The 27,798-nt window shown below is 41.3% G+C and overlaps 1 protein-coding gene across 1 annotated transcript in view; it reads right to left on the minus strand.

Moving 5' to 3' along the window:
• Positions 1-664: 664 nt before the first annotated feature.
• The window catches only part of LOC106638117 (programmed cell death 6-interacting protein-like), a 463,402-nt gene continuing 436,268 nt past the window's right edge, over positions 665-27,798 (minus strand). The window contains exon 9 of the mRNA XM_089592473.1: positions 665-886. Within this exon, the coding sequence (XP_089448599.1) occupies positions 786-886 (101 nt within the window). The 3' untranslated portion in view covers positions 665-785. The remainder of the gene's footprint in view (positions 887-27,798) is intronic.

The raw sequence follows: 27,798 nt of genomic DNA on the forward strand, positions 1-27,798 counted from the left end.
ATATATTTCTTACAGCCTAATTTTTAGCATTTAATATTGTGTAGAAAGCGAGTTTTTGATTGAAGGAAAAATAGCTCAAAATGTCAGTTTTGCGGTGTGCGAAAAAACCGATGAATTGATTGGTCCTTATCACGGCTTGTTTATCAGTTAAAATTTGCATATTCTTTTACCACATACTTTATCATGCGCGATTTTTCAGTTTTTATGTTGAAGCGAAAAAAATGTTTCGGCCATTTTTGCCGCTTTTTGGGAGGCTTTTGCTGATATTTCTACTTGTTAAATTGTGTGTTAATTTTTTTATCATGCAGTGAAACTACTCCCTTACTTTTTGTGAGATCGTTAGAATTCTTTAGATATTGATATGATTTTCATCTGATTCTACCATACCATAATAGAATAATGGTAAAAATGGTAACTTATATTTGATGCAACGAACAAAAACATGATAGTAGTATACGATGGGTATAAGTATACGGGTAACCTAAGACCTTTGTTTAAGAGCGAAGTCTACGAAAAAGACTATAAGTTACATTACTTCTTAATGTATAATTTTATCAACATACAACTTAGCAGTATTAACATTAATGAAAATTATTTAGGTACAGTAATATCACAACTATAGAAAAACTTTTTTTCAAATTAATATATCTAAATACCTAATATTTTACAATTGAAACCTAATAAGAAATGAAAAGAAACCGTTTCTAACAAATTTTTTTTTTAACATTCATAAAAAATACACAGTGTGGATATAAAAATTATTGTTGACAACAAATTTTTCTCGATCAGTTTTGAAAATTCCTTTGATCCGTATTATGTCCATGTCGAGGTAAGGTAGAGATTTGATTATAAGGCATTGGCTGAAATTGCTGATCCATATGTCCTCCTAGAACAAAAAAAAATAGTTTTTAAAATAAAAAAAATTTTTAATATTAGTTTGATGCATGACGCTTGCTCATATTAACGTATGTTACATATTGTAATTTCTGAAGCTAAATGGATTTATTCTTTCTGATTTTATACCCTTAAACAAATACTACTTAGACAGATTTAGTAAAATTAGTAAGATCTCTCGAAAAATTAGAAAATTTAAATAAAAAACTAATCGTAGAAAGATGAATTGTAAGCTACAAAATTTGATTATGCTGGAATCGAACTATTTTTAAACTTATTACATCTGCATGAAAGCTCATGATTAATCAAAAAGAACATTTTATAAAAAAAAAAATACCACCATCTAACATCTAAAAATATTCAGAGAGCTTAAAGAACAAGACAAAAAAAATAGTTTTTATTTTAGCAAACCATATCTTTTGAAGAAAACACGTAAGAGTTGTTGTAAGATCGATATATATAATATGTAGTTTCTTGTATTGTATGGAGCCTTATAGCAACTGGATATCTGTGAGTTTTAATAAGCTACATTACTTTTATTTTAGAATAATGTTTCAGTTAAAAAAATACATTAGTTGAATAATAGGAGTTTTTAGATTATTTATTCGCTATGTATTGTAAGCAAATTAAACATTTTATAGTCAAAGCTTATAAAAGTTGACCTCAATTACACTGTGACCTTTTTTTTTTTTAATTGTTTAGCTTTTAGATAAAATTAAATCAAACTAGGTTTTTTGTAATAAACTTCGTGGCTGAAACATGCCTTAGCAGATCAGTGAAACACAATGGCATCACACTCACAATTGACTTTCTAGACTTAAAAGTTATCATTGACAACTACTTTGAATAATTGAAAAAAACTTACAAGTATTTGCCAACAGCACACTGCGTATTCATAAGACTAGCAAGTCATAGCGGTAAAACTATCTTCAACAAAATTTTGCAAATGACTTAGTTTGTCAGGGATGTTACAGAATTGAGCAATGAGCCATGTACAGTTATGATGTTTCTATAATAGTCTCTTTTAACAAGTATGAAGTAATTTCTTTAAGCTTTAAATACCAAGTTTACGCAATAAAATTTTAGGAAAGACAAACAGCGAAGAAGTGCCGTTTAGATGCTTGCTTACAACATATTATGATGTATTGTACTACAACAAAAAAACCAACACGGGATTGTAGGTACGCAAAAATAGCATCGTATGGCCTTTAAAGTGGATATGTATTTGATAAGTTGTGCATGACGCGTGATGTTTTAAGTGGACTATTATTGTTATCAATCCTTTAACTTATATGAAACCATGGAAAATAATCATCATCAGTAAGAAACAGATCACAACCAGTAGACAGTGGGCGTTTGACAGTATGAAGTTATACTTCTATAAAACTACATGGTAAACAATATAGTTTTAAGTATATATATATACCTTCTATGAAACAATATTGTGTACGGAGGTGGTGCATTTATCGTGGGAATAAGTATACCTACGTTGATTGGGTGTGATTTTAATTAATATTTAATGAGTTAATGATTATAAACAATGTATGACGGCACAATACTACAAAAATAATACAGTGGCTGGCCAGTCCAAGACTGTGCACTTTCATCGACTCTTCCAGTAATTTTAGAACAACATTCTACTGCCTACGCTGGTTACATCTGTAACGTCACGCTCACATCTATCACGTACGATCCCACACTTATTTATCGTCCATATTTAATACCCACAATACAATTGTATATAGAAAACTAAGAAAAATCATCCTGCAGTATAGTTTTCTTCAACAGGGTAGTATTACATGCAAGTGAATGTCCCTTCAGGACGTTCATCACACATCTAGCTATTTTTGACAGATATTATTCAAACGTCAAACATACATTGAAATAGCATAAAAAATACTAACGAACATAGTAGCTCGTTTGACTGTACCATTATTTTAAACATAATGCATTTAAAAAAATGGATATTTAACATGTAACGAAAAAATTACATCAAATAGCATTTATATGTTTTGTAGGAATCTCCTATTTTCTTGGGTACAAAAGATTACTTTTAGAAAAACCTATCGAATTTTCAAATAGACCCACAAGTTAAATTTCAAATAAATGTAGAAGGAGGGGATGAGGTGTGCGTGAAAGCATGTATATGAATACATCTACGTAAAAAAAAAAATTGCTAGCTTTACTGTACACATCACCGTTCCTGTCATTTCTCTGAACTTTCCTCCACAAACTACGTGAAGAACGTCCTTAAGTCAAAAAATCACTTTAATCACGAATGAAAAACTTTTAAAGTAATAAAATACATTAAAAATTAATTATTGTATTTGTACAGTACAAAAGTATTTTTTTGTAATTTTTAAAAATTTTGAAAAAATATAAAAGAATTCTATAAGAAATTATTTATTTATTGTAAAAGTAACAAACTTAAAAAGTAGGAATGATTATTTGTTAATGAATTAGAAGGGTGCTTTGCTAAAATATACTACTTGCCAATTTTTTTGAAAAACTTAAAAAAAAAAATTATTTTACTAAGTAAATTGTTAATTTATTTAATTTATAACTAAACAAAATAAATAAATATACATAAAATAAATATTCTTATTAAAAATAAGTTACTAACTGTAAGATAACATGAAGCAATTGATTTCAACTGTTGGGCCCGCTCATAGCAGAGTAGGTAAGGGCCGTATCCAGAAAGTAAGAAGTCGGGGGTTCAAATCTTTTTTAAAACTGTTTTTTTCTTTTTTTTTAAAGAATTGATTAAAAGAAAAAGAACTAAAATTCACAAAAATTAAAATGTGTGGCATGGTGATGTGATGTGGGATCATGTGGTGTAGAGGAAACCGGAAGTACATCACGAGAGGCAGGGTGAAGGGGGAGATCCACTTCCGTCACACTTTTTCTTAAGGTTGAAATCTGAAATTGTCGGTTTACCCCCACGCATAACGCGCCTATAGAAGTATAACTTTAGTAAAATTATTATTTTCAGGTAAAAAATAATTTAGTACTCAAAACCTTTGCATATTACTTATGTGCAAATATGTAGATCCATCTGTATTTCAAAATTTCACGGAAACAAATCATTTTCTACGTACTTATTATATACACTTTACAAATATAATATTGATTTGTTTACATAAAGGTGATTGCTAATAGGCTGAAAGAACAGTATAAAAAAGCCACTTAAGATGATTCTGATGATATCTGATGAACCTGAAACAGGCAGCCAGAGTTAACAGCTAGCCAGGGGTAAATAGGTGGTGTCAAGGGTCTCCATGGCTTAAAAAAATTACGAATGTTAAGGCCAGCTACATCTGAAAATCAGAATTAACAATATATAATGACTATTTAAACTTAAACAAAAGCCAGCATACGGCAAATCACAAAGTTATAAGCAAATGAAACGAAAAAAGTATCACATTTCTGTATAAAATCATTAATTTCATAGCCCAGCGTGATCCTAGACATTTGAAAATAAACATATCAACTCTTTTATTGGTAATTTATTGGCACATGTTACTGTAACCATAGGTAAAGAGTTATTTAAAAAACTGTAAATAAGTAAAACAACCAAATATCAATTTTCTGTAAAGAATAAACTGTAACCACGGCCGAGCATGGCCTCAGACGCTTGAAATAAAACATACATACTAGTAAATTGGTTATACATTGGTATATATTATTTGAAACAGGAGTTAAAAGTTATTCAAAAAGTTATAAACAAATTTAATAGGCAAAACATTTACTTTTTGTGAAAAATTTACTGTAACTTGGCCCAGCATAATGGCTCAGACACTTAAAATCCAACGAATATTTTGTTTTAATTATTAGTCATTGGTATATGTTATAGTACATACGGGTGAAAAGTACTTGCTCAGTTATAAGCAAATTAAGTAGGCGAAATTCTGATTTTCTGTGAAGGAATAGACTGTTACTTGGCCCAGCAAGATCTTATATCCTTAAAATTCAGCATAGATTCTCTCACAATAGTTTAATAATAGCACTTGTTATTCACAACACAAGTGAAAAGTTATTAAGAGCTATGAACGTAAAATAAGAAAAATATCGGTTTTCTGTGAAGAATCGACTATAACATGGCCCAGCATAATCTCGGACACTTATATACCTATTGATTAATATATAAGTGTTACTTGATATTGCCAACACGAGTAAAAAGTTACTATTAAAGTTGTAAGCGAATTAAATACGCCAAATATCGATTTTCTGTAAAACAGCGCCTTTATAAAGCAACTTAAAAACGATGGATTTTAAACAGAAAATGACAGAACTAGGTTTATTTGGGTGAGTTGAATACTGTCGTGTGTTAACATTGGGTATAAGGACACATACATTTGATACACAACATTTTCTTTTTATACATACATCTCAGTCAGGAGAAACTACAGGCTATAATGTGTGTGTGCGGCTGTGTATCAATCACGAAAGAAAATTTGACTTTTTTGAATCACACTAAGATCCTATTGAGAGTGTAGTGAGTGTATAAAGATTGAGTGAATTTCAAGAATAAAAGTTAAAAAATTTTAACATTGCGTTTAAATTCAACACTGCACGTTTAAAATATTATACTGAACGTTTTTAATATATTAAAAAATATGAAATTTTTACCATTGAAAATCATAGAAAGAGATTTCATCTCGAAGAAAAAATGAAGTAGGGAAAAAATTACAATTTTAAAAGGTTCTCTAACGGAAAATAACATTATCGAGGCAGAAACTTAGAGAAGGTCAGCATTATACAAAAAAATTTCCTAAAACTATTTGTGTTTAAATAATACCTTCTAAGGACAGTGTCTTAAACCTTTCTGTTTTAAACAGTGACCTATTATTATCAATAAAAATATTATTTCTTTAACATTTATTATCACTGTTTAATGCATGCCAAAATAAATTGTAGATACAGCGTTGAATTATCATTGAAAGTTCCAGAGACTATCTAGCTCTCTATTGTACAAATCATCTCTAACGCATTATTTCGTTTTCATTTATATAAATACTTTAATAAAAAACATTGTAACACCAGTTACAATTTTTAAGTTGGTTAAAAATATTTCTTTTGCAGTATTGCTATCTCAAGCACCATCTAGACCATCTATCTTAAGTGACTTAACCGTGAAGTGTTTCAGTCAAAAGATATGTGACATTTTGAAAAAGTTAATTTCAATCAGTTTTTTGAAAGACTACGTGTGATTAAGGTACGTGCAGTTAGCTGCTTTTACAGTTAAAGTACTTTAACCCAACTTAAAAGATAAATGGGAATAATCTCTATCAATCAAAGAGGATAATTTTGTTGCCTTTACTGACACAAATCAAACATTTTAGTAGTTAAGGAACAGCAATAAAAATCGCTAAAAAACGACATTAAAGATACTTGCTGAAAATATTTAATTTATCATTAAACTACTATTACTTGCGATTAGTAGCCTTTAGTTGTACGAAATATTATTTAATTGACAGGCCTTCATCCCATTTATAATTTAAGCCAAGTGAGGGAAACCTTTAAAAGTGTACTATTCAAATACTGAAGTTATAAGCAGCATTACAATTAACAGATGTATCTTGCCTAAAAGGCTTTTTTAGTAGAGAGATTGCTAACGACAATGCTGCGATACAAGACGCCTTTTGGGAACTAATCAAGGCAATCTATCACGGCCAGCATCGAATGAGGCGCGCATTCTTCGAGAGTGCTATAATCGTATTGAAGATCGTGTGCTTACAAGAAGAGGAGTGGATTCACACGAAAGTGAGCATCTAGGTGCCCATTTTGGAGATACGTAGAAAGGGTATACCAAACATGCGCTTACAAGGAAATGAGTATAAATGTCGACTATACCTTTATAGCTGAGCGCACAGCCAAAGCAAGCGATTTTTTCTTTCCACGTATTTTATCTGTAACTAAATATATGCTATTTAATTGACTCTTGCTCTCACTTTTGCTGTAATGTTATCTATCAATCTTATTCAATTGAATCGTAGAACAAAATGCTTACAATCATATGCATAGAATTTTGATTTCCAGATATTTATTTTTTATTTTTTCTGTACTTGTAATACTTATTTTAAAATCCAAAGATATTTTAAAAAAATATTCTGTTTTTTTAAAGGATGGTAGATCAGCTATAATGAGTTAGTTGATACTTTTTATTGCCAAAGCAGTTTTGTAGTTTCATAATAACGAAATAATTTTTGAGAATATAAATATAATTTATACGTTTTGAAACTCCCAAGTAATAATAAATATCCAATATAAGAGAAGAAAATTCGAAGGCACAAGAACCTTTATTACAATATGATCGAATACGATTATTACCAGCAAAGTAAAACATACATCCAATCATACATGAATATCTGTTTTCATCTAACTATACAATAATTATAATCTTCAAATGTAAAAACACACTTTCAAATTATCTATTGAAATCGTTTCAAATACGTAATTACAAAAAATATCGCTCTTCAAGAATTAGCACAAAACTCCTCAAACATTTATTTTCTGTCTTTTCCTGTACAAATTTTTTACATATAGCAGCTGTACCTAATACATTTATTGAAAGTACATTTCTGAATTGAATTCCAAAATGTTTATTGTATGAAGAATGTTTGAATGAGTGCAGATATCAAAATTAATAGCTTTGTAAATTACAGAATAAAAACTTAAACAACAATGAAAAACATTAGATTTTATGCTACCGTCTACCGCCGACTTCTGGATGTTAAAATATTTATCAGTAAAAATATGTAACAAACAAAACAGAAAAAAGTTTTGTAAAAGCTTAAAATTTGTTTTCAACTCTCAATAGGGTACATAACTTACTTTTTATTTCATATTGCAAAAATAATAATGAAACAGCATTTCAATTAATGTATGAATGGAATTAGTGTGTTCTTATACTCCAAAAATTATGGTTATTGTTTAGTCAAATAAAAAAATTATTGATGGATTAAGCTACATTATTGATAAAAAAGAATACACTTTGTAAATTAATAAAAATTATGTATAAGCTTTAAGCTTTTATTTTTTTAAATTTATACTGTAAATTAAAAGTGGTTGTTTTTACAAGGCATAAATTAGGAATGTTAGTACAAGCTAAGAAAATTAATGTATGTTTACAGAGAAATATTTATGTATAGTTACATATATGTTCTACTTAGCTGGTAATAATTGTATTTGGTCATATTGTAATAAAGGAAAATTTTCTTCTCCTTTCAGATGTTTTCTCACTTTCATTGGCTGTTTATAATTTCTTGGGGGTTTTGAAAAGCATGAATTATGTTGATGTCCTTAGAAATTATTTTATTATTATGAAACTAAAAAATGGCTTTGTATAAATTAATGTGTACAAATATACTGCTTATGATATAGCTTCACTGAGAAACGTAAAAGCTACTATAAATACAGTAAGTTAATTATTCACGTACCATCAACCGATGATATTTTTTGAAAAAGTATAACTGTTAACTCACTTAGAGTATATTGTGAACGTCTGATGAGTATTCAGAACCAATAGTACGTTTGTTATTGAATGTTTTTACTGCTTTATTTATTTCGCAGGGGATTACAAAATGCTTTCAACGCTTCAAATAAAAGAAAGGCACAAAGGATAGTCGCTTCGGCGTGTAATCGTCGTCTTCTTCTTCTCTCCTTCTCTAGCGTGGCGTGCGACTGTCCTCGCTGAGCCCTCGTACAGGAGTGAGTGCCACCTGCCGAGCGCGGTGACGCACGAGGTGGGAGGCCGGGAGAGAGCGCAGCGACCGACGTTGCATGGCAGGGCGCGGGTCCCCACTTGGTTGGTAAGAAAACCCGAACATCCCGCCCGCCTCGATCCAAGAGCGAGACCCTAGTCACCGCCCGCCGAAGCGGGGGGAGTCCCTCGATCGTCCATCGCAGGGAGGCTAGAGTCCGCAGGTGCCACAGGGAGACGCGCAAGCTTGACAATGGGCCGCACGTATTCGCCGGTGGCCGTCTTGACGGCAGCAGCACGGACTAGTCCATCGGATCCAGGGTGTATGCGGGTGATACGGCCCAGAGGCCAGCGTCCGCTGGACTGTAGCAGTGTAGGGTCAAGAAGAACCACCAGGTCCCCCACCGCGAAGTTCCGACGGACAGCGCTCCATTTCGGCCTCTGTTGGAGAGTATTTAGATACTCACGGCCCCAGCGCGTCCAGAATTGGGCGCGAACGGCCTTGACGTGCTCCCAGTGCGTGAGCGGGTCCAAATTCTCTGCAGCGGGGGTAGCTTCGATGATGGAATCGACGGGAGCCCCGATGAGGAAATGTCCAGGCGTGAGCACTTCGAGGTCAGAGGGATCGCCAGACAAGGGCGTCAACGGGTGGCTATTCAACACGGCCTCAATTCCAACGAGAACCGTAGAGAACTCTTCATACGTTAGATGACGAGAGCCGAGCACACGGCGTAGATGGCTCTTGGTCGACTTGACCGCGGCCTCCCAGAGTCCTCCAAAATGTGGCGCACCGGGAGGAATGAACTGCCAGGAAGCCCCCTGGGAGGCAAGAGTCCCGGCGACTAGGTCCCAGTTAAATTCTGGGCCCTGCAACGCCTCGCGGAGCTCCAAATCAGCTCGACGGAAGCAGGTGGCGTTGTCGCTCCAAAGCTCGGATGGTCGGCCTCGACGACCGGTGTAACGGGTGAGAGCACCCAAGAAGGTGACCGCGGAAAGGTCGCCGACAAGCTCCAGATGCACGGCTTTGGTGGTCATGCACACGAAGACAGCGATGTAACCCTTTGTGGTCCGGATCCCCCGTCCCTTCGATGTAAGCACGGAAAAGGGCCCGGCGTAATCGACCCCGGTGCGACCAAAAGCGCGAGACGGCGTGACGCGAGACGCGGGCAGCGGAGCCATCAACTGGCTTGAAGAGCGCGCCTGTAACCGGGCACAGATGACGCACCCTCTAATGTAAGCCTTGATTCTGCGTGGCCCGCCGAGAATCCAGGCACGCCTGGAGACGTATGCGCTGGTAACGCGATATCCACCGTGGAGGGCGCGTGCGTGAGCCCAAGAGACCACGAGTCGAGCGAGCGGCGATGTTCCGCTGAGGATGGGAGGGTGCTTTTTTTCGTAAGACAGCGATGAGTGATCGAGCCGCCCGCCAACACGCAGAACTCCGTCGACATCAAGGAAGGCGGCAAGAGAGGTCAAAGGGCTCCGTTTCGGAAGACGTTCACGCTTCCGCAGGAGTGCCAACTCATCCCTAAACGTCATCGATTGACTCAACCGAACGCAGGCCAGAAAAGCGTCCTGAATCTCAGACGGCGTCAACGGCGAAAGCACAAAACGGGTGGGCATGCGCTGCAAGCGGTGTCGCACCCATCGACGAACGCGCACGAGGAGGCCCAATACAGCGCGCAAGCTCGAGAAGAGCTGCAGCAGGTCCGATTCAGGCGCGCGGAAGGCGCAGCAGAGTGAGAGCGTGGGCGTGGGCGGAGGCAGTGTCTCCTGGGGCCAAGACTTGTCGTCCTGGGCCAGCCACGTGGGGCCTCTCCACCACAGGGGCTGCTGTCGGAGGCCACTCATGTCGGCACTTCTGGTGGCTAGGTCGGCCGGATTCGATTCCGACGGCACGTATCGCCAGGCACTGGGTGGCAGGACCTCCTGGATCTGAGCGACGTAGTTGTCTACGAGCACGTTGTTGGCCGGCTGATCGGAGCGTATCCAGTGGAGCACAATTTGAGAGTCGCACCAAGCGTGGCAGTGCTCGATCGTGACTTCCAACTCGCTGGCTGCTGAGCGAAGAAGCTTGGCAGCGATGAGGGCCGCTCGCAATTCTAGACGTGGGATGGTCATGCGAGCGGCGGGTTCGGTCATCGGCTTAAGCGCGTGGATGGGCGCAAGCTTAGTACGAGCGAGAAGTATGTGGCAGAGAGCGGGCCCATCTGAGGACTGCAGCCGCGAATATACAACAGCGGCCATAGCACGGCGACTGGCGTCAGAAACCACGTGCAGCTGGACATTCGACGACGGAGACATACCAATCCAACGAGGCAGAGAAAACCCGGAAATGGACTGCAGCTCGGCGGTGAAAGCGGTCCAGCGGCGAGTCATGGAGGACGGTACGTTCTCGTCCCAGTCCAAGCGCGCGCGCCACAGGTCTTGCAGTAAAAGCTTGGCGTTCAACACGATCGGGGCAAGCCAGCTGCACGGATCGAACAAGCCTGCGAGCGCGGCGAGCATGGATCTCTTTGTGGTTTGAGATTCGACAACGGGCGGCGTCAAATGAAAGAAATCCGAGGGCGGGTCCCAGCCTACGCCCAGTTCGCTGACGAGGCCTTCAACACTGAGCTGATCCCAAGTAGGACGGAGGCGGACGTCTTTGGGAAGGTCTTCAAGAAGCTCGGGCGTGCTGGCAACCCACTTTCGCAGAGGGAAACCGCCCGCTTGAAGGAATCCGATCAGCTGGTTGCGCAGACGCTTGGCCGAGCCGATGTCATCAGCGCCGGAGAGGATGTCATAAACGTAGCGATCGTTCATCACCACTGGGACGGCCTCGGGCCAGCGGCGGCTGTCATCCTCACACAGTTGCTGTACGACCCGTAGTGACAGGTACGGGGAGCACCAGGCACCGTAGGTAACGGTGAGCAGTTGGTAGTGCGTAGGTGGCTGCTTTGGGTCGGAGCTCCACAGAATGCGCTGCAGGTCGACATCGCGTTCATCAATCAGGATCTGGCGGAACATCATGCGAACGTCAGTACAGAACGCAATTTGGTGACGACGCCAACGCAGGAGCACACTGGGGAGAGCCGTCTGGAGCCGAGGACCAGCATGGAGCACATCGTTTAGGCTATAGCCACTGGAAGTCAGGCTCGACGCGTTGAAAACAACGCGCAGTTTGCGACCTTGGTCACCGTGCTGCCAAATGCCGTGATGTTGGATATAGTACACTGGACGGTGCGATGCAGCGAGTTGGTCATTAGTAAGGGGGTTCATATGACCGAGGGCAATGTACTCTGCCATGAACTGGGCGTACTCAGAAGCCATCTCAGGAGTCCGCTGCAGCCGACGATGCAGCGAGCGCAAGCCCACGGTGGCGCCCTGCAGACTGTCACCAAGGAGGCGCACAGCGTCATGTTTCAGCGGAAGTCGCACAATGTAACGCCCGTCGTCAGCGCGATGATAATCGGCGAAGATTCGCTCGCATTCCACATCCTCAGGCGCTCGGCGGCTGACATGTGGCACCTCCTCAATCTCCCAGAATCGCTGGAGCTGCGCAGCCAGCTCTTGATCCCAGGGCGACTGAGTGTTCGTGTGCAGAGTTGTGCCTGCGATGAGGGCGTTCGAGCCCAGGCCAGGGGCCCGGCCGACGAGAGTCCAGCCAAGAGCCGTGCGCTGTCCGACGAGCTCGTCACGCTGAACGTAACCTGGTTCGATGAGGCGGTGGTAAACGTCGACTCCGAGCAGAATGTCTACACGGCGAGGTGTGCCAAACGCTGGATCGGCCAGAGGCTCAAGATCGAGCCACTGTCTCATCACGGCTGGGTGCAAGGGGGCAGACGGAGAGGTGAGCCCGAGCCGCGGCAAGCAGAGCGCTGTCAGGTGGATTGGCGGTGCATGCTCTCCAGTTTCAAGGCGTAGATGCGCTCGGGTTCTCGAAGGAATGGTCAACCCTCCCCCAACCCCATAAATGCTCGCCTCGTTGACTTCTAGCACTGCGCCGAGCTGCTGGGCCAACCAGATGGAGATGAGTGTAACCTCAGAGCACGAATCAAGGAGAGCTCGACCAGCGACTCGTCGACCAGTGGGACCGGTTATCTGGACAAGAGCGGTCGGAAGTACGGCTAGTCAGGACGATGGAGGCCCCTGATGCTGTGAGTCGGTGGCGGACGGGCCCGTGGGGTCGACTTTTGGCTTCTTGGGCGAAGAGGGACGCTGATCCGATTCAGGCTTGCGCCGATGGTTGCTCTCGTGCAGCAGACTGTGGTGGGGCTCCCTGCACTGCTAGCAGACGGACCGTGAAGGGCAGAACTTTACTGCGTGACCTGGTTTCAGGTAGTTAAAACATAACTGCCCTCGATAGACCATGCGTCGCCGGGCCTGCGCGTCAAGGCCTTGAAATTGCGCGCAGTGACCCAGGTAGTGCGACTCTCTGCACGACGGGCATGGCGGCAGCAAGCTACTAGTGGCAAGGGCTCTAAAGTTTCGTCTAGGAAACGGGTGAGCCGGAGAGCGCATGATGGCCGTGTTGGCTGAACGAGCAGGGCGAGAGGCCTCGACGGAGCTGAGCGCGTGGCACTGTCGACGAAGGAAAGTCGTCAAGGCAGCAAAAGTGGCAACTTCCGCCGTGGTGTCCGTGCCAGCTCTCTTCAGTCGCTCGATCTCGTCCTCCCACGCGCGCCGGGTCGTCGGATCCATGCCAGTCATCGCGCAGGAGACAATCCAGTCGTCCCACTGAGACACAGGACGATCCAGAGCTTCCAGCTAATCTCGATGTTTTCCCAGTGTGTCGAGGAGACCCTGAAGCCCTCGAGCTGACTCTTCCTTCAGAAACTTGATGTTACGGAGCGCCGTGATATGATCATGGATGAGAAGACGGCGGTGCTCGAAACGCGCTTCGAGTAAGGCCCAAGCCGTTGGGTAATTGGCACCGATGGTCTGAACGGTGTCGAGAGCGGCCTTGGCGTCTCCGTCCACCAAGGATTTCAAATAAAACAGCCTCTCTACGTCGGTGAGCTGTTTATCGTCGTAGACGAGCGCGCGGAAGAGGTCCCGGAAACTTTCCCAATCCTCTCGCTTCCCCGAGAAGGAAGGGATGCTGATCTTGGGCAAGCGGGCTCCATGTCTCGAGTTATGACGGTTCAGGTCGGCGCCGCCCGGGCCAGGGAGAGGCGTGAGGGTGTTTCTTGCGTTGTAGAGGCGTGATCGAGAGGCGATATAGTCCGACTCTGCCGTCGAGTACATCTGGTCAAGAGACTCCAGCTTCTCAGGCGGCGGTGACTCCAGGAGACTCACATGATTGGCCTGGAAAGTGTTCCAGTAGCCGTCCAGCAGCTCGAGCCTTACTTCCACGAGACCCAGGCTCCAGTTCGGGGGGTCGATCTTCTCGACGTCCCGTGCGAACCGGCTGATGACGCCGGCGAGGGCACTCTGGGAGCCGAGCAAGCTCGTCCAGTCGTCGTTCGACCTGAAAAAACGATCACTAGCTTGACGTTCGCACGAAGCATGTCTTGCCTCCGGGCCACGCGCGGCGCATCGACGGCAGACAAAACAGATAGAAGGAGAGTGAAAGAAAAAGAGTGTGAGAGAGAACACGAAAGGGCGAGGATGCCAGAAGGAACGTGCGTAGACCACGCGCGTGCCAATGCGCACGCAAGCTACACAAGCTTCGAAGCCTGTTTCTCGGCGTCGACCCCCCGCGCCAGCAAAGCGCAACAGCTCCGCCGCGCATGGCGGACGCGCGCGACACATCCCAACATGGCGGCCGCGGCCGATGAGGACATCGCGAGCGCTTGATCGCGGCTAACAATGGCGGCCGCGAAAGCCTCGCTTTCCGACGTTCGAATGGCGTCGAACAAAGCGTCGCATCGACAACCGCATGGCCTTATCTCTGCCGTGGCTGAGCATAGCTGCTGGACCGCGGGCTCTGTGGCGACCGCGGCAGCCACCGTGTGCACGCTGTTGATAACGCAAGTGCCAGCAAGGCAAGCGTTAATGGCGGCATGACTTCGTCGCGGCCAACACCTGTGTCGAATCGTGGGAACTGTGTCGACCACGACGACCTCCATTACACAACATTTCTTTAAACTGTACTTACATTACGCTGTGTAAGTCGAATCGCAGACTGTGACCACCCTAGCTGCGGCGTTGGCTGCTGTTCTCCTCGGAATCCGGCTCGAAGGACCAAATGAATGTTTTTACTTCTTTATTTATTTTGCAGGGGATTACAAAATGCTTTCAACGCTTCAAATAAAAGAAAGGCACAAAGGATAGTCGCTTCGGCGTGTAATCGTCGTCTTCTTCTTCTCTCCTTCTCTAGCGTGGCGTGCGACTGTCCTCGCTGAGCCCTCGTACACGAGTGAGTGCCACCTGCCGAGCGCGGTGACGCACGAGGTGGGAGGCCGGGAGAGAGCGCAGCGACCGACGTTGCATGGCAGGGCGCGGGTCCCCGCTTGGTCGGTAAGAAAACCCGAACAGTTATTAACTTGTACTTCAGCAGATAGCAAACGCAAAAAGTGAATAACTTCTCTGACTGATTCAAGCTTACCATACGTATAGTGTAAGTATAGCAAAGATATTTGCAACGCTGATCTTCTCATTAACATTATAATTATCGAGTAATACAGTACCAACACATGTAAGTCACATGTTAGTTTCAGCACCAGACTATTCCCCTGTAAACGTAGAGTTAACTAGCGTAATATTTTAGGTGAAAAAATTTTTAAAACTTTGATATTTTGACGCTATGGAATATTAAATATGCCAAGCTTTACTTTGTGTATGGAATTTCAACCAGAAAATTTTTATAAAATGGTTTAATAAGATTCCTGACGTGGTCGTTTACTTATTTAAAAAATCTCCAGATTTAATAGAGTACGGAAAAACTCTCGAAACTTTTAATAACTTCCATAACCATGCATTAAATAAAAAAAATTTTGACGTTCAAGTAACAATGTTTAAACCGTCACAAATATTAGAAAAATGTAACTCTGTTTGTTAGGCCTTGTAAAAAAAAGTTAATAAGAGTAAAACAAAAAGATAAAATTAGTTTTAATAGTACAATTTAATACCACAAAATATCATAAGAAACCATGAGTTACTGTCGTGCCAATTCAGGCCAATCAAAATAATAGGTTTTTTTGAAGAAAAAAGTAGAAAGCTAGTATTGCCACAATAGAAACTTTAAGTATAGATCTTAGAAACAGTTAGAAATTGAAAAAGCCAGTCACTGTTATACTATATAATTTAATTAACTAAAAATGTATTTGTATAAAAATTTTATTCCCTACCTTGGGCGTTTTTGAGGATCAGGTGTGTCCTGGCAACAAACGCTACAAGATACGAAAACTACTATTATTTGTGATGTTGGATTTTCTAGCTCTGTCGACGTTTTCACCCTGACGTGGAGTTATTTTAATAGAATGCTACGCACTCAACTACAAAGAATCGTATCATTCTTCTCAAACAACAATACACATTGATCCAACTTTCTGCCCCCTCCAAACGGCAAATTTCTACATACAATACACATACACTCGTGCGCGCACACGAACTCTACGACGTCTGACTACACTAGACAGATGGCTCCTCGTCGACTGCCAAGACTTGGACAATACTATATCCCGAATTTTTACTATTTTCTATTTTTTTTATTTCTTCTTCTCTTGATTCATTTTTTTCCCTCTTTCTCTGTTTTTTTCTATTCTTCTCTCTCTTTTTCTTTCTCTTCCTCTCTCTCTCTTTCTATATTTCTTCCTCTCTCTCTTTCACTATTTTTTCCTCTCTCTCTCTGTCTCTATTTCTTCCTCATCCTCCCTCTCTCTCTCTCTACAATCATGACAGACATTAATATTTACCACTCTTCTTTTCAACAGTAAGAAAACTTCTACTACTCGCCCACTTCTTACTTTCATCCTCTATATATGCTTTACACATAAGAAATTCCAACTTTAGTGTCACCTTGAAAGTCCGTCTACCACAGTCTGCTACAAGTCACTTGCCTTCTCCTTGCAACACGTTACTATGTCTTCAGACGTGCCATTTTCAGAGTGGATCCATGCATGGTGCCCTCAGTGTGTCATCTAGTACACTAAGGCCTCTCGTATCTCAGAGCCCTCAGCAGCGTTACACATGGTGCCTTTTAAAGGTAGTTATGAGCTGGTGGACGGAAGGAGTTTATTATTAAAAAAGAAGATAAGATTATTAAAAACACTACAAATACAATCACTAATTGAAATAATTGCCGTGAATCGACAACGGAGAGTTATATTCTTATCATCGTACAATTTTATCGTACGGAAACGTACAGATATATTCGCACGCACGGTTATGTTATTGTCACTTAGAGTCCATTAAGTACTTTTACTTTTTTTTCATTTCGCTTTTCTGTCCCGTTCTTCTCTCTCTTGTCTCACCAACTGTATCTCTTTATCTGCATTTCCCCTTCCTAGTATGAAACATAACAAAAAGATAACAAACGTACTAAGGGCACTAATAAAAAGCCTTGGTCATCTGAATTCGTATCAATTTGTGTTTTGGTATTTTTAGCTAAAAATAGAAAAACGATCCCCTCATACACATTCAATAATAGAACATCATGATAAAAAAATATTAATCGATATACTTTTCAAATTAAGAAGTATAACTTTTTTTGGTACAAATAGTTCTTCTACTTCTTGAATTGCTTAAATATATTAGGTAATATTGCGGCCTATATTGCTGTCTATTCAAAGTATAGACTTTGTTCTGGTTTCCAAAGGTAAGGTTGTTATTTTATGCGCGTTTATTGTTATACTCAAGAATTTCTCATTGTGACAGTGTTTTATTTTAAATCTGTATAAAAACATATAATGGAATACCACTGAGAATAAATAGAAATTTAATGAGTTTTTCATTCTGCCTATGACAAGGATTTCAAATTTTTTTAGTCATCTTATGAGTTACGTAGATACGTGTATACTTTATTATTCAATCATATGATAATTTGGGTAAGTCTTACCACAAATAATCTCTACATTACCTCGTTACCCTCTCACAGTCACACTACAAAATTAAAAGAAATTTGTATAACTTTTTCGTTATTTAACCTAATAAACCTTCGAAAGAAACTTTCATAGCTCTTTAAATAATTCTAACAGTCCTTCATCAATATTCAAGAGATCGTGGCAGCGCTCCCTGTGTTAATAATTTGCTTCTTTTATTATAAAATATGTCTTTATAAAATGAGAATATCACTTATTAATATTTTTTACGGCATTTTTTAGGCAAATAGACAGATAAATTTATATTTATAGAAAATAAGAATAAGTCATTGATGGTTTGATGATGTGATCCATCAGTTTCAAAATAAAATTTATATTATTTATTTTAAATAAAGTTTAAACACATTTACTAGTTGTTCATTAGGTCATCATAAGCTTTTTTAAACGTTCAAAAGGCATTTTATGCAAACAGGATGTTACTCACACAGCTAACATAAATATGCGTGACGAGTTATTCAAGTCTTAGCTTGCACTTAATAACTTGGGACGTACACTGGGAGCGTAGGTGGGATGTGAAGAATAGCTAAACTACATGGTAAGCTACTCAAAAAGGGGGTGCGAATGCTTTCAAGTAAATGAAATCAAGTCACATTGCCTCGGAGCGGTTTTTGTGCTATATCGCGATGCACTTACTCACGATGCACCTAGGGGTTGTTAATACTATCCAGAGTGGCGTATCAGAGGCGTCTTATTCACGATCTAGAAGCTATTTATACCGTCACGAGTAAAGATAATCGTTCTAGAGTTTACGTAAGGGGAACTTGTGATTAGTTAGCGACCTGTCTAGAAGCCACCAAAACAGTCACGGGTAGAGGTGATTGTTCTAGATTTTACGTATGGAACAATCGATAATTTAACCACGAAATCTAGAAGGTACCAGTACTGTAACATGTAATAGTGTGCACTTTTGATGCTATACCCACACCGGCAGGAAAAAAAAGAAAAGTTAGAAACACTTGATAATTTTTAACCACTTTTATTTTATTTTTGAAAAAAAAAGTTACACGCAGCAAACAAGCGCAAGGTGTCTAATGTCGGGATTTAAATCGCACTCGCAGAGGGTCAGCTAGCATAAGAGGTTGACTATAGCTACCTAGTCTACCGTTCAAGGGGTAACTCTTAAGTGTATGTTTTCAGGGCCTCGGGGACTTTTTATAGGGAGTAGCAGACCTCAGTCAGGCGTTGGCTTAAAAAGGACGTAGAAAAGCTGGCGCCAGTGGAAAATATTGAAGAAAAGACAATAGCCAAAAAATCTAAATGGCTAGAGCTGCTTTAATTTAGCCATTGAGAAATTGGCACTTCCTACATCCGGCTTACTCTCCCACATGCGTTAACAAAAGAGGAAGGTGGCTCAATTACTCCTGCCCTTTTATTTTCTCTTTTTTGTAAAAGAATAAAAAAAATGTAAAAAAAAAAAAAAAAAAAAAAAGGAGGGGCAGGAGTAAATGAACCACGTTCCTTTCAGTGAATCCTCTTAAAGCGAGTCTCCTTTTATTAGTAGCTACGACGCTTTCAACAAAATAGTTCCTATTTTGTCTGAGTTAAGACTTGCTTTCATCGACTTACGTACTCTAGCAAAACTTTGTCCCTTAGATATGGCAGGAGACAAAGCCAAGTTTAACCCTGCCTGCGTCTTCAACTTCCTTGGCGACAGTATCGTAAAGGATCACGAGCGTCATTCTTTGTCCCTTAGCATTTGCTTTAAGCAGATGACCTTTAAGTCTTGGTGCAGTTCCCAATAATCTTCTTAATGGATTCCTTGGTTTTTCCTTCTTCGACGATACTCTCTAAATATCAAATCTCAAGCGTTACTTTTCATTTTTTTCCAGCCTTCTGCTTTCAGCGAAGGAAAGATACAGAAAAGTCGGTGGCACTTTATAAGGATCCTAAGAAAAAAATTGTGAGGGCTATTAAAGGAAGTGAATCTCATTGTTGGCGTGAACTTGTTGCCGAAGTTGACAGAGACACCTGGGGCTTGGGCTACCACATAGTCAAACAAAGACAGAGTAGCTCTGGAACGGTGGGGCTCACCAAGCCGTCGGTAGTGCAGGACGTTGGCAGGGATCTCATCCCGGTACATCTAGAGGAGGAAAGAACCGAGTCACTCACGGTGGACTAGGTTCCTTTGTCCACTCGAATGGAATTGTCAACGGTTTTGTCAGCTTTGCTAAGACTAAAATCTCTGGGTCCAGACATAATACCTAATAAAATTCTTAAGACCATGACAACGGAGAAACCATATGTTCTGCTAGATGTGTTCAATGCTTGTTTGAAAGCTGGCATATTTGGGTTGACTAGAAAGATCCAACGCCTTGTCCTTCTGGACGAGGGTAAGGGTCCACCTGTGATCTCTTCATAATTCTGGCCCCTGTGTATACTCGACGATTCGGGCAAAATATTGGAAAGGATGTTTCAAACGTGCTTACACGGAGTAGTGAATCTAGCCGACAACCAGGATAGTTTTAGGATTGGCCGATCAAGATGCTACGCGCTAACCGAGATTCTCAAGTTCGTAAAATGAGCACGGTAAGTTCCTCACAGGACAAGAAATGCTTGTGTTCTTATTACCCTTGACGTTAAGAATGCCTTTAATTAAGCGTAATAGTCTGGCATAAGAAATGCATTGTGTGAGCAGAAGATACCAACGTACTTGAAAAGAGTCATTCCAGGACCGTATGCTTTGGTGCAACACAACTAAGGGACCACGAGAGGTAGCATTGAGGTTGGGAGTAGCTCAAGGCTCGGCACTGGATCCAGATATTTGAAACTTTGGGTACGATGGCTTCCTGCGTTTGGAGATGCCCAAGATAGTAAAGCTATTGGGCTCCATGGACAGTATTGCCCTGGTCGTTCTAGCAAGATCCCAGGTCCAGGCTGAGCACCGCATTAAGTGAGAGACCTCCAGAATGTCAGAGTACCTGGGGAACCATGGTTTTTAGTTAGCTGGCCATAAACTACCACTACCACTACCACTACCATCACAACTACCACTAACTCTACCTCTATCACTACCATTACCACTATCACCACCACTCTTCTTCCACAGTTTGCGTGATCTTCTCGAAGACCGTATTGCTTGCAGCCCAGGTCAGGTGAGGAGGCTTTGAACTGATAGCTTACCACCCGTCATGTAAAGAAGTAAGCAGCAGCTATAAAATTCTTTTCAGATGCAGGCACTACACTCTCACTACACTAACACAGGTATACTGACAAGTTGTATCGAGTTGAGGTTGGCGGAGTCTCTTTCAGGCTGGCGTAGGGGGCCTGGTGGAGGGTAAAGCCAAACGATGAGGCTTAGATAATGCTGGTTAACATCATCTAATATGGCTGCACGCCTTGTAAGCAAAAGAGGCGCAGAAGGCTGACTAGTCTAGGCTTACTTCCACTGAGGAGACTACATGGTGGCACTTTAAGTGCATTGTTTAGGCCAGCTTGTTTGTGTGGTTCGCTGTTTTGGTCAAGGGATGGTATGCATATTGCTCATCACACTCAGGCACTTGTAGTTTGCATACATAAACGTTCACCACACACCATCTTTGATACTTTTAACACAAACTTAAAGCAGTCTTCAAGGGTAAAATTCAGAGAGAGTGGCGACTCTCGGCCAACCCGAGGAAGTAGCACCCTTCTCTGGATACAGAAAGAAGTGCTGCCTTAATTTTAAACACATTCTAGATACTTATTTTCATAAAAAAGTAGCGTTGACTTTTGTTGGTCAGCACGCATTAAATAAGGAAATACCACCATAAAAAACGTTAGTGTAAAATAAATATCCCAGGTGGTAAGCTATTAGAGGAAATCTGCCGGCAGTTCCAAACCAGTGAGAGCCCAGGTGACTGTCGCAGGCTCTACGAATTCTGGGGGCAGGGAAGGGGGTGTCACAAAGACATTTTTAGTGGTCAACAAGGTTTACTAAGCCTCAGATGTCCGTTGTAAGATAAAAATAAAACACCTAGTCTAACAAGCATAGTTAGCAACGATAGCCAGGATAGCATCGTTAGCGTCTTCACCAACCAGACGCAAAATGAGCTTGCCTCCATGGTAACAGAGAGTACAGAACTTAAGCTAAATCAAAACAAAAAGATTCAGCAATTTGAATCAGCAACAAAGAAGATTAAGGGGGCACTCAAAGCCATTTATCAGAAGTACGGTAACACGGCAAAGGATATTAAGGATGGTTATGATGTTTCTCGCCCTCCATATTGATATAATTTAATAATTTACTAGTTGATCTTTTGGGGCAAACTTTGAAATAACAAACACACAACGAATTTTCTTTATTCAATATAGCAACGCTTCGTCGACTGGAGTGGCAACCTCTTCAGGCTTTATTAACAAATAAAACAACAAATCAGTACAAAACCAACAAATAATAAAAATGAAACACAAACGCTACAAGTAGTACTTTTATTATAAACACAGCATTTCAGAAATCATTCGTTTCTTGTAATTTGGCTCATTGTCCAGTATTTTGATGTCATCAAACTACCAACAATCATACCATTAGATGGGATGACATCAAAATACTGGACAATGAGCCAAATTACGAGAAACGAATGATTTCTGAAATGCTCCATATAGTGTCAGATGATAATAATATAAATAAGAAAGAAGACCTATACACTTTGAGTCATACTTATAAAAGCTTTTTCAAAAACATACGTTGCTGACCACATCTATTAGTGTGATATACTGACCTCTTGATGTATCTGTGTGAATATGTGTGTTCTACTATAAATTGACAATTTTGCGAAATGTGGATGCTTTTGCCTATTTAACTTGCGTGCGAACGAACATCGTTACGTTAAATCTTTCCGTTCTGTGTTTATAATAAAGGTACTTGTAGCATTTGTATTTCATTTTTATTATTTGTTGGTTTTGTACTGATTTGTTGTTTTATTTGTTAATAAAGCCTGAAGAGGTCGACACTCTAGTCAACGAAACGTTGCTGTATTAAATAAAGAAGACGCGTTGTGTATTTTTTATTTCAAAGTTTGCCCCAAAAGATCAACTAGTAAATTACTAAATGATATTAAGTATGGCTGTAAAGCTGCTCTTAAGCCCCGTAAATCGACGGAAATCATTCAACGGGACGATCTTTTCAATAAAGAAAGACACTACAAAATATGGAGGCAGTGCTTTAAATCCTTGCAGTAAGGAGAGGACAAGAGAAATAATTTTTAATAGCATGTCCAGAAGTAAAACCCTGAACATCTCTCTTAAGAAAGTAGAACATGCTAAAACAATTAAGAGTCTTGAAAAAAGCCCTAAAATCAAACGAAGTACAATGACAACGACTAAACAAAAAAGGTTTTGCGAGGGCTAACCAGGAGACGGCACTCAGAACAGACAGAGAAAGAATCAAAAATCTTTAAGAACAACAACAAAGGTACTGGTAAATGAAGCTGAGGGACAAATCTTTGCTAAAGTACTTAAGTACATGAAACCAAGTTTTAATCCAAACATAACGAAAGCAACTGTAAAAAGTGTCGTTAGCACTAAAAAAGATTTGCTTTCAAAAGCCAAAAGAGTAAAAGATGTTGTAAGTTTCTCTCATCATGTTAAAGAGTCAGTGGCTGGTCAAGGAAAAGTGGTAACAACTGCATGAAAAATAATGCTAGAAGTCCACAATATGGACAGTATCGTCAAAGACGCAGAAGTGAGACAGTCATTTGGAAAGGTTATGATAAGGGCAGACAAAAACTTAAAAATTCAACTTTTCAAAGTAAACGCTACGGGATAAACAGTGGTGCTCTTAACCCTTTACAAAGTAGCCACCAGAGAAGTCGAAGACGCAGGCTGGGTCAAGATAAGATTCGTCTCCTGCCATGTTAAGAGAAGGCTAGTCGTAGCAAGATGATTTTAACATCTGGGATACAAACATGTGTCCCGTAATAACAAGAAAGAGGACTGACCGAAACTGTCCTTTAAGTGCCCAATCTTCAGACTAACGTTAAAAACCCAGAAAATGAGCCTAAGCAGCGCAAAAGTAAAGAGGCCAAAAATAGTTTTTTTTTTTTCTAAAGGTGTAAAAGCTTATGTGGACCCACGTCACGCTTAGTATCCTTACTTACTAGCTAGGAAAAATATCAAGCAATTCGTAGCACTTGCAAAAAATGCTGTAACTAAAGCCACGCAGCATGGATAAGGGAGGGGGGAGTTTCAGTGGTTTTTTGTAGTCTAATAAGAAAACCACTCAGCCTCACACTACTGCTGTCCCTACAGTGTTTCTTAATGCATTATTTCACTCTGTACAAAAAAAACACTACCACTATCACTACCACTGCCACTACTACTACCACAACTGCTACCGCTACCACTACCACTACCACTCACCCTCTAGGGGCTGCTAGAACTTGTCGTTGGTAGGGGTGTCTGGCTTGGAATGGGGTAGGCTCTAAAGAAATAGGTGATCATTTGTCTGAATGTGTAAGGGACTGGGTTTCCCCAAAAACAAAAGAAAAAACAAAAAAAGGGGGAATTTTAAAAAATGAATGAAAGTATAAGTGGTGTATGCGTGTCGGGACTAGAGCTTGAAGAGAGCTGTCTGGATCCTCGAATGAAAACCAGCCAACTTAAAGCGCCAGCAGGGGCTGACCCACCGTCCAAGCCACTAAGAATCAGCCTGCTGTCTTGGTGTGGTGGCAACCTTGACAGGTATTGACCAATCTCCACCCTGTCATGTATAGAAGTAAGCGCCGGTTTTAACATTCTTCTCAGATACATGCATCACACTCTCACTTAACAAACACAGGTATACTAAATGGTCGTTCCGGTTTGCGTGGGTCGGAGTCTTTTCCTGGCTGGCGTGGAGAGCCTGACAGCGGGTGAGGCCAGACGATGAGGCCCAGGTAATTCCGGGTAACCGTATCTGATATGGCTGCCCGACGCATGAACAAAAAAGACGTGGTGGGCTGACTAATCTAGGCTTGCTACCACTGAGAAGGCTACATAGCGGCACGCCAACTCGTTTTGGCGGGTCGTCTGCGCCGCTCGTGGGATTGTATACCTGGCGCATGTCTCGCTGAATCGACTGTGGTCTACCAACATATTCATACACTACACGCATACACCACTGTAACACTTACTCTACACAACGCCAGGACAGTCTCCGCGGGTGGGACTTAGGGAGAGTGGCGACTCCCGGCCGGCTCGAGCAAGTAGCAGTTCTCTCTGGTAACAGAGCAAATTGGAAAGTCGGTAGCCAGACAGGATAATGTCAAAATGAGCAACAAAAAAGTGACAATAGAGGTCCAAAACCTGGACGTTATTGTAGAGGAAGATGAGGTCAAAGAAGCTTTCGCTAGGACTTTTAGACTTAAGAGCCAGGAGCCAGAAGTAGCTCTCTTAAAGCCGAATGCCAGAGGACAGAGGCTGGCGTTGATAAAGGTGGACGAAGCAACTGCCAGACAAGTAGAAGAGGAAGGCAGGTTACTAGGTTGGCTTCGTAAGCTGCCGAATACGAAGAAGAATTAAAGTAACAAGATGTTACAAATGCTTGGGATATAGACACGTCTCAGGCAACTGTAGAGAAGAAAACAGATCAAAGCTTTGCTTCCAGTTTAGAAACTCAAACCACCGGAAAAAAGAGTGTCAAGGCCCAGCACGGTGCTTCCTTTGCCCAACGATGGACAACAAGCACGAAGCAGGCAGTGGGAGCTGCCCTTCATTCAAAAAAGCGCTAGAAGAGGCCAGGGGTAAGGCCCAAGCAGGACAAAAATAAGGCAAAGGGGCCTTAAGTTGAAAGGCAGGCTAATGTGAACTCAGGCTGCGATGGGTACTTTCTTACCTATCAGCAAGGGAAAGCATTAAGCTTATAGTGGTGCTTGTTAGGTAAGCGGCCTACTATGGAGCGCTAGACAGGGTGCTGGTCCTCAGGGACCCCGAGTCCTTCTCAGGACTCGAGAGGATCAGCACCTCTAGCAAATGGTGGCGAGTTAGCTAGTTAATGCTGTGAGACGCGATGGTCTCCCCGGTGGCTCCACTCTGAAGTAACGCTAACGCGGTTCCGGGGTGAATTAAAAGCCACACGGTATGGGGGGGGTTTTAGTGGGTATGGTGGTCTAATAAAAAAAATCTACCGAGTCCCACACTACCGCTGTCCCTGCGGTGTGCTTCAATGCATTTCCCCTTCCTCCACGAAAAAAAAAAAAAAAAAAAAAAAAAGTAGTAGTAGTAGTAGTAATTTTCATTTATTTTTTTTACTACCACTACTACTACCAGTACCACAACCGCTACCACTACTTTTACCTTTCACACTACCACTGCGACTACCACTATCTCTACCACTACCACTATCACTACCACTACCTCCCCCCATCTGCGGTATGCGTAACCACGCAAAGACATTGCTGCTTGCAACCCAGGTCGGGTAAGGGGGCCCTTAACTGTCAGCGTACCACCCCGTCGTGTAAAGAAGTAAGCAGTGGCTATAACGTACTTCTTAGATACAGGCATTACACTTTCACTACACTAACACAGGCATACGCAAGAGTTTTTTCAGGTTGTAGGTAGCGGGATCTCTCTTTGGCAGGCGTGGGGGGGAGGGTGGCTAACACCAGGTAAAGCCTGACAATGAGGCTCGAATAAACCTGGTTAACTACATCTAATATGGTTGCGTGACTCATGAACAAACAAAACGTGGTGGGCTGACTCATCTAGGCTTATGACTACTAAGGATGCTACATAATAATACTTTTAGAGCATTGTTCACGCCAGCTCGTTTTGGTAGGTCATCGTCTCTGATCATGGGATTGTATGCCTGCTGCTCGTCGCACTGAGACACTTGTAGTTTGCGTACATAAACATTTGCTACGCACAAGCACTACATTCAATTTTTTTACGTAACGCCAAGTCAGTCTCCACAGGTTGGATTAAGGGAGAGTGGTGACTCCCGACCGGCTTGAGCAAGTAGCATTCTTTTCTTGAAACTAACAGGGCTGCTGCCTTGGTTTTAACCCTTTCTAAAACTTCATTTAAAAAAAAAGGGTAGTTCTGGTCTTTGCTAGTCAACACGTTACTAAGACGATGCCAGAAATGAAAAACGTCAATTCAAAACTTGTACCCCAGGCGATTACCTCACAGAGGGAGTCTGACAGCAGTTCCGATCCGGTGAAAGACCCGGTGACTATCACAGGCTCTCAGATTCTGGGAGGGGGGGGCACAAAGACATCATTTCTGGCCAGCAGGGATTGTTGGATGCCCCATGGCCTTTATTAGATCAGGGACAACAAACAAGTCTCTCAAGTATTGGCAGCAACGGGAGTGAGGAGGCTAACGTTACTGTCTTTAGTAATCTGACAGAAAAAGAGCTTGAATGTAAGAAAAGGGACAGTGCAGATGTAAGAGCAAAACAGAACCAAGAGATCGAGCAAGTTTGGTCTGCAATAAAAAAAATTGACAAGATGCTTGGAGCAATTAGAAAAAAGTACGGGAAAGCCGCAAAACTTTGTGCATAATAGCCTTAAAAATACTTTCAAACATCTCAAATTAGCTGTTGTTATAATAGAAGAACTGAAAATTGAAGAGGAATAGTACAGAACTCAGGGAAAGGAGAATTTTGCATTACTGCAGTACAGGGAAAAGATAAGTGATGATTTTCGTCAGCAGGTGCAGGAAAGAACTCTAAACACTGCCCTTTATAAAATAACATGGATAAAGGGATATAAGAATCCCTCAGAAAGCCCTGAATAATGGCAAAAAGTAGTGACTTAAAAAAAAAAAAGAACTTGCGATGGAAAGAGGGATGAGATTTCTTTCAAGTATACAGCGGTGCCCAAAAAAAAACCTTTGACACGATGACAAAAACTCTGGTAAAGGACAATCCTTTGCCAGAAGACTTAAGACAATCAAGGCAAGAATAAACCCTGAAAAAAACAGTGCAGTGGTTCAGAGTATCTTCGCCACTAAGAAAGAAGACTCCAAGGCAGGCCAAGGGACAGTGTTTACTACTGCTCAAAAAGTAACATTGGAGATCCAAGATTTGGACAGTACTATCAAAGAAAAAAAAAACCAAGGAATCAGTTGTAAAGGAACTCGAACGTACAAGCCAGGTCCAGATTAGATTCGTTTTCTGTCGTGTTGAAATAAGGTTAGTGGCAACAAGGTGTAAGAAATGTCTGGGATATGGTCACTGATCTTATGACAGTAAAGAAAAGGACCGATCAAAGCTGCGGT

Source organism: Copidosoma floridanum, unplaced genomic scaffold (genome assembly GCF_036245765.1).
Source record: "Copidosoma floridanum isolate Cflo_tuat_1 unplaced genomic scaffold, Cflo_Japanese_pri ptg000017l, whole genome shotgun sequence".
Taxonomy (NCBI): domain Eukaryota; kingdom Metazoa; phylum Arthropoda; class Insecta; order Hymenoptera; family Encyrtidae; genus Copidosoma; species Copidosoma floridanum.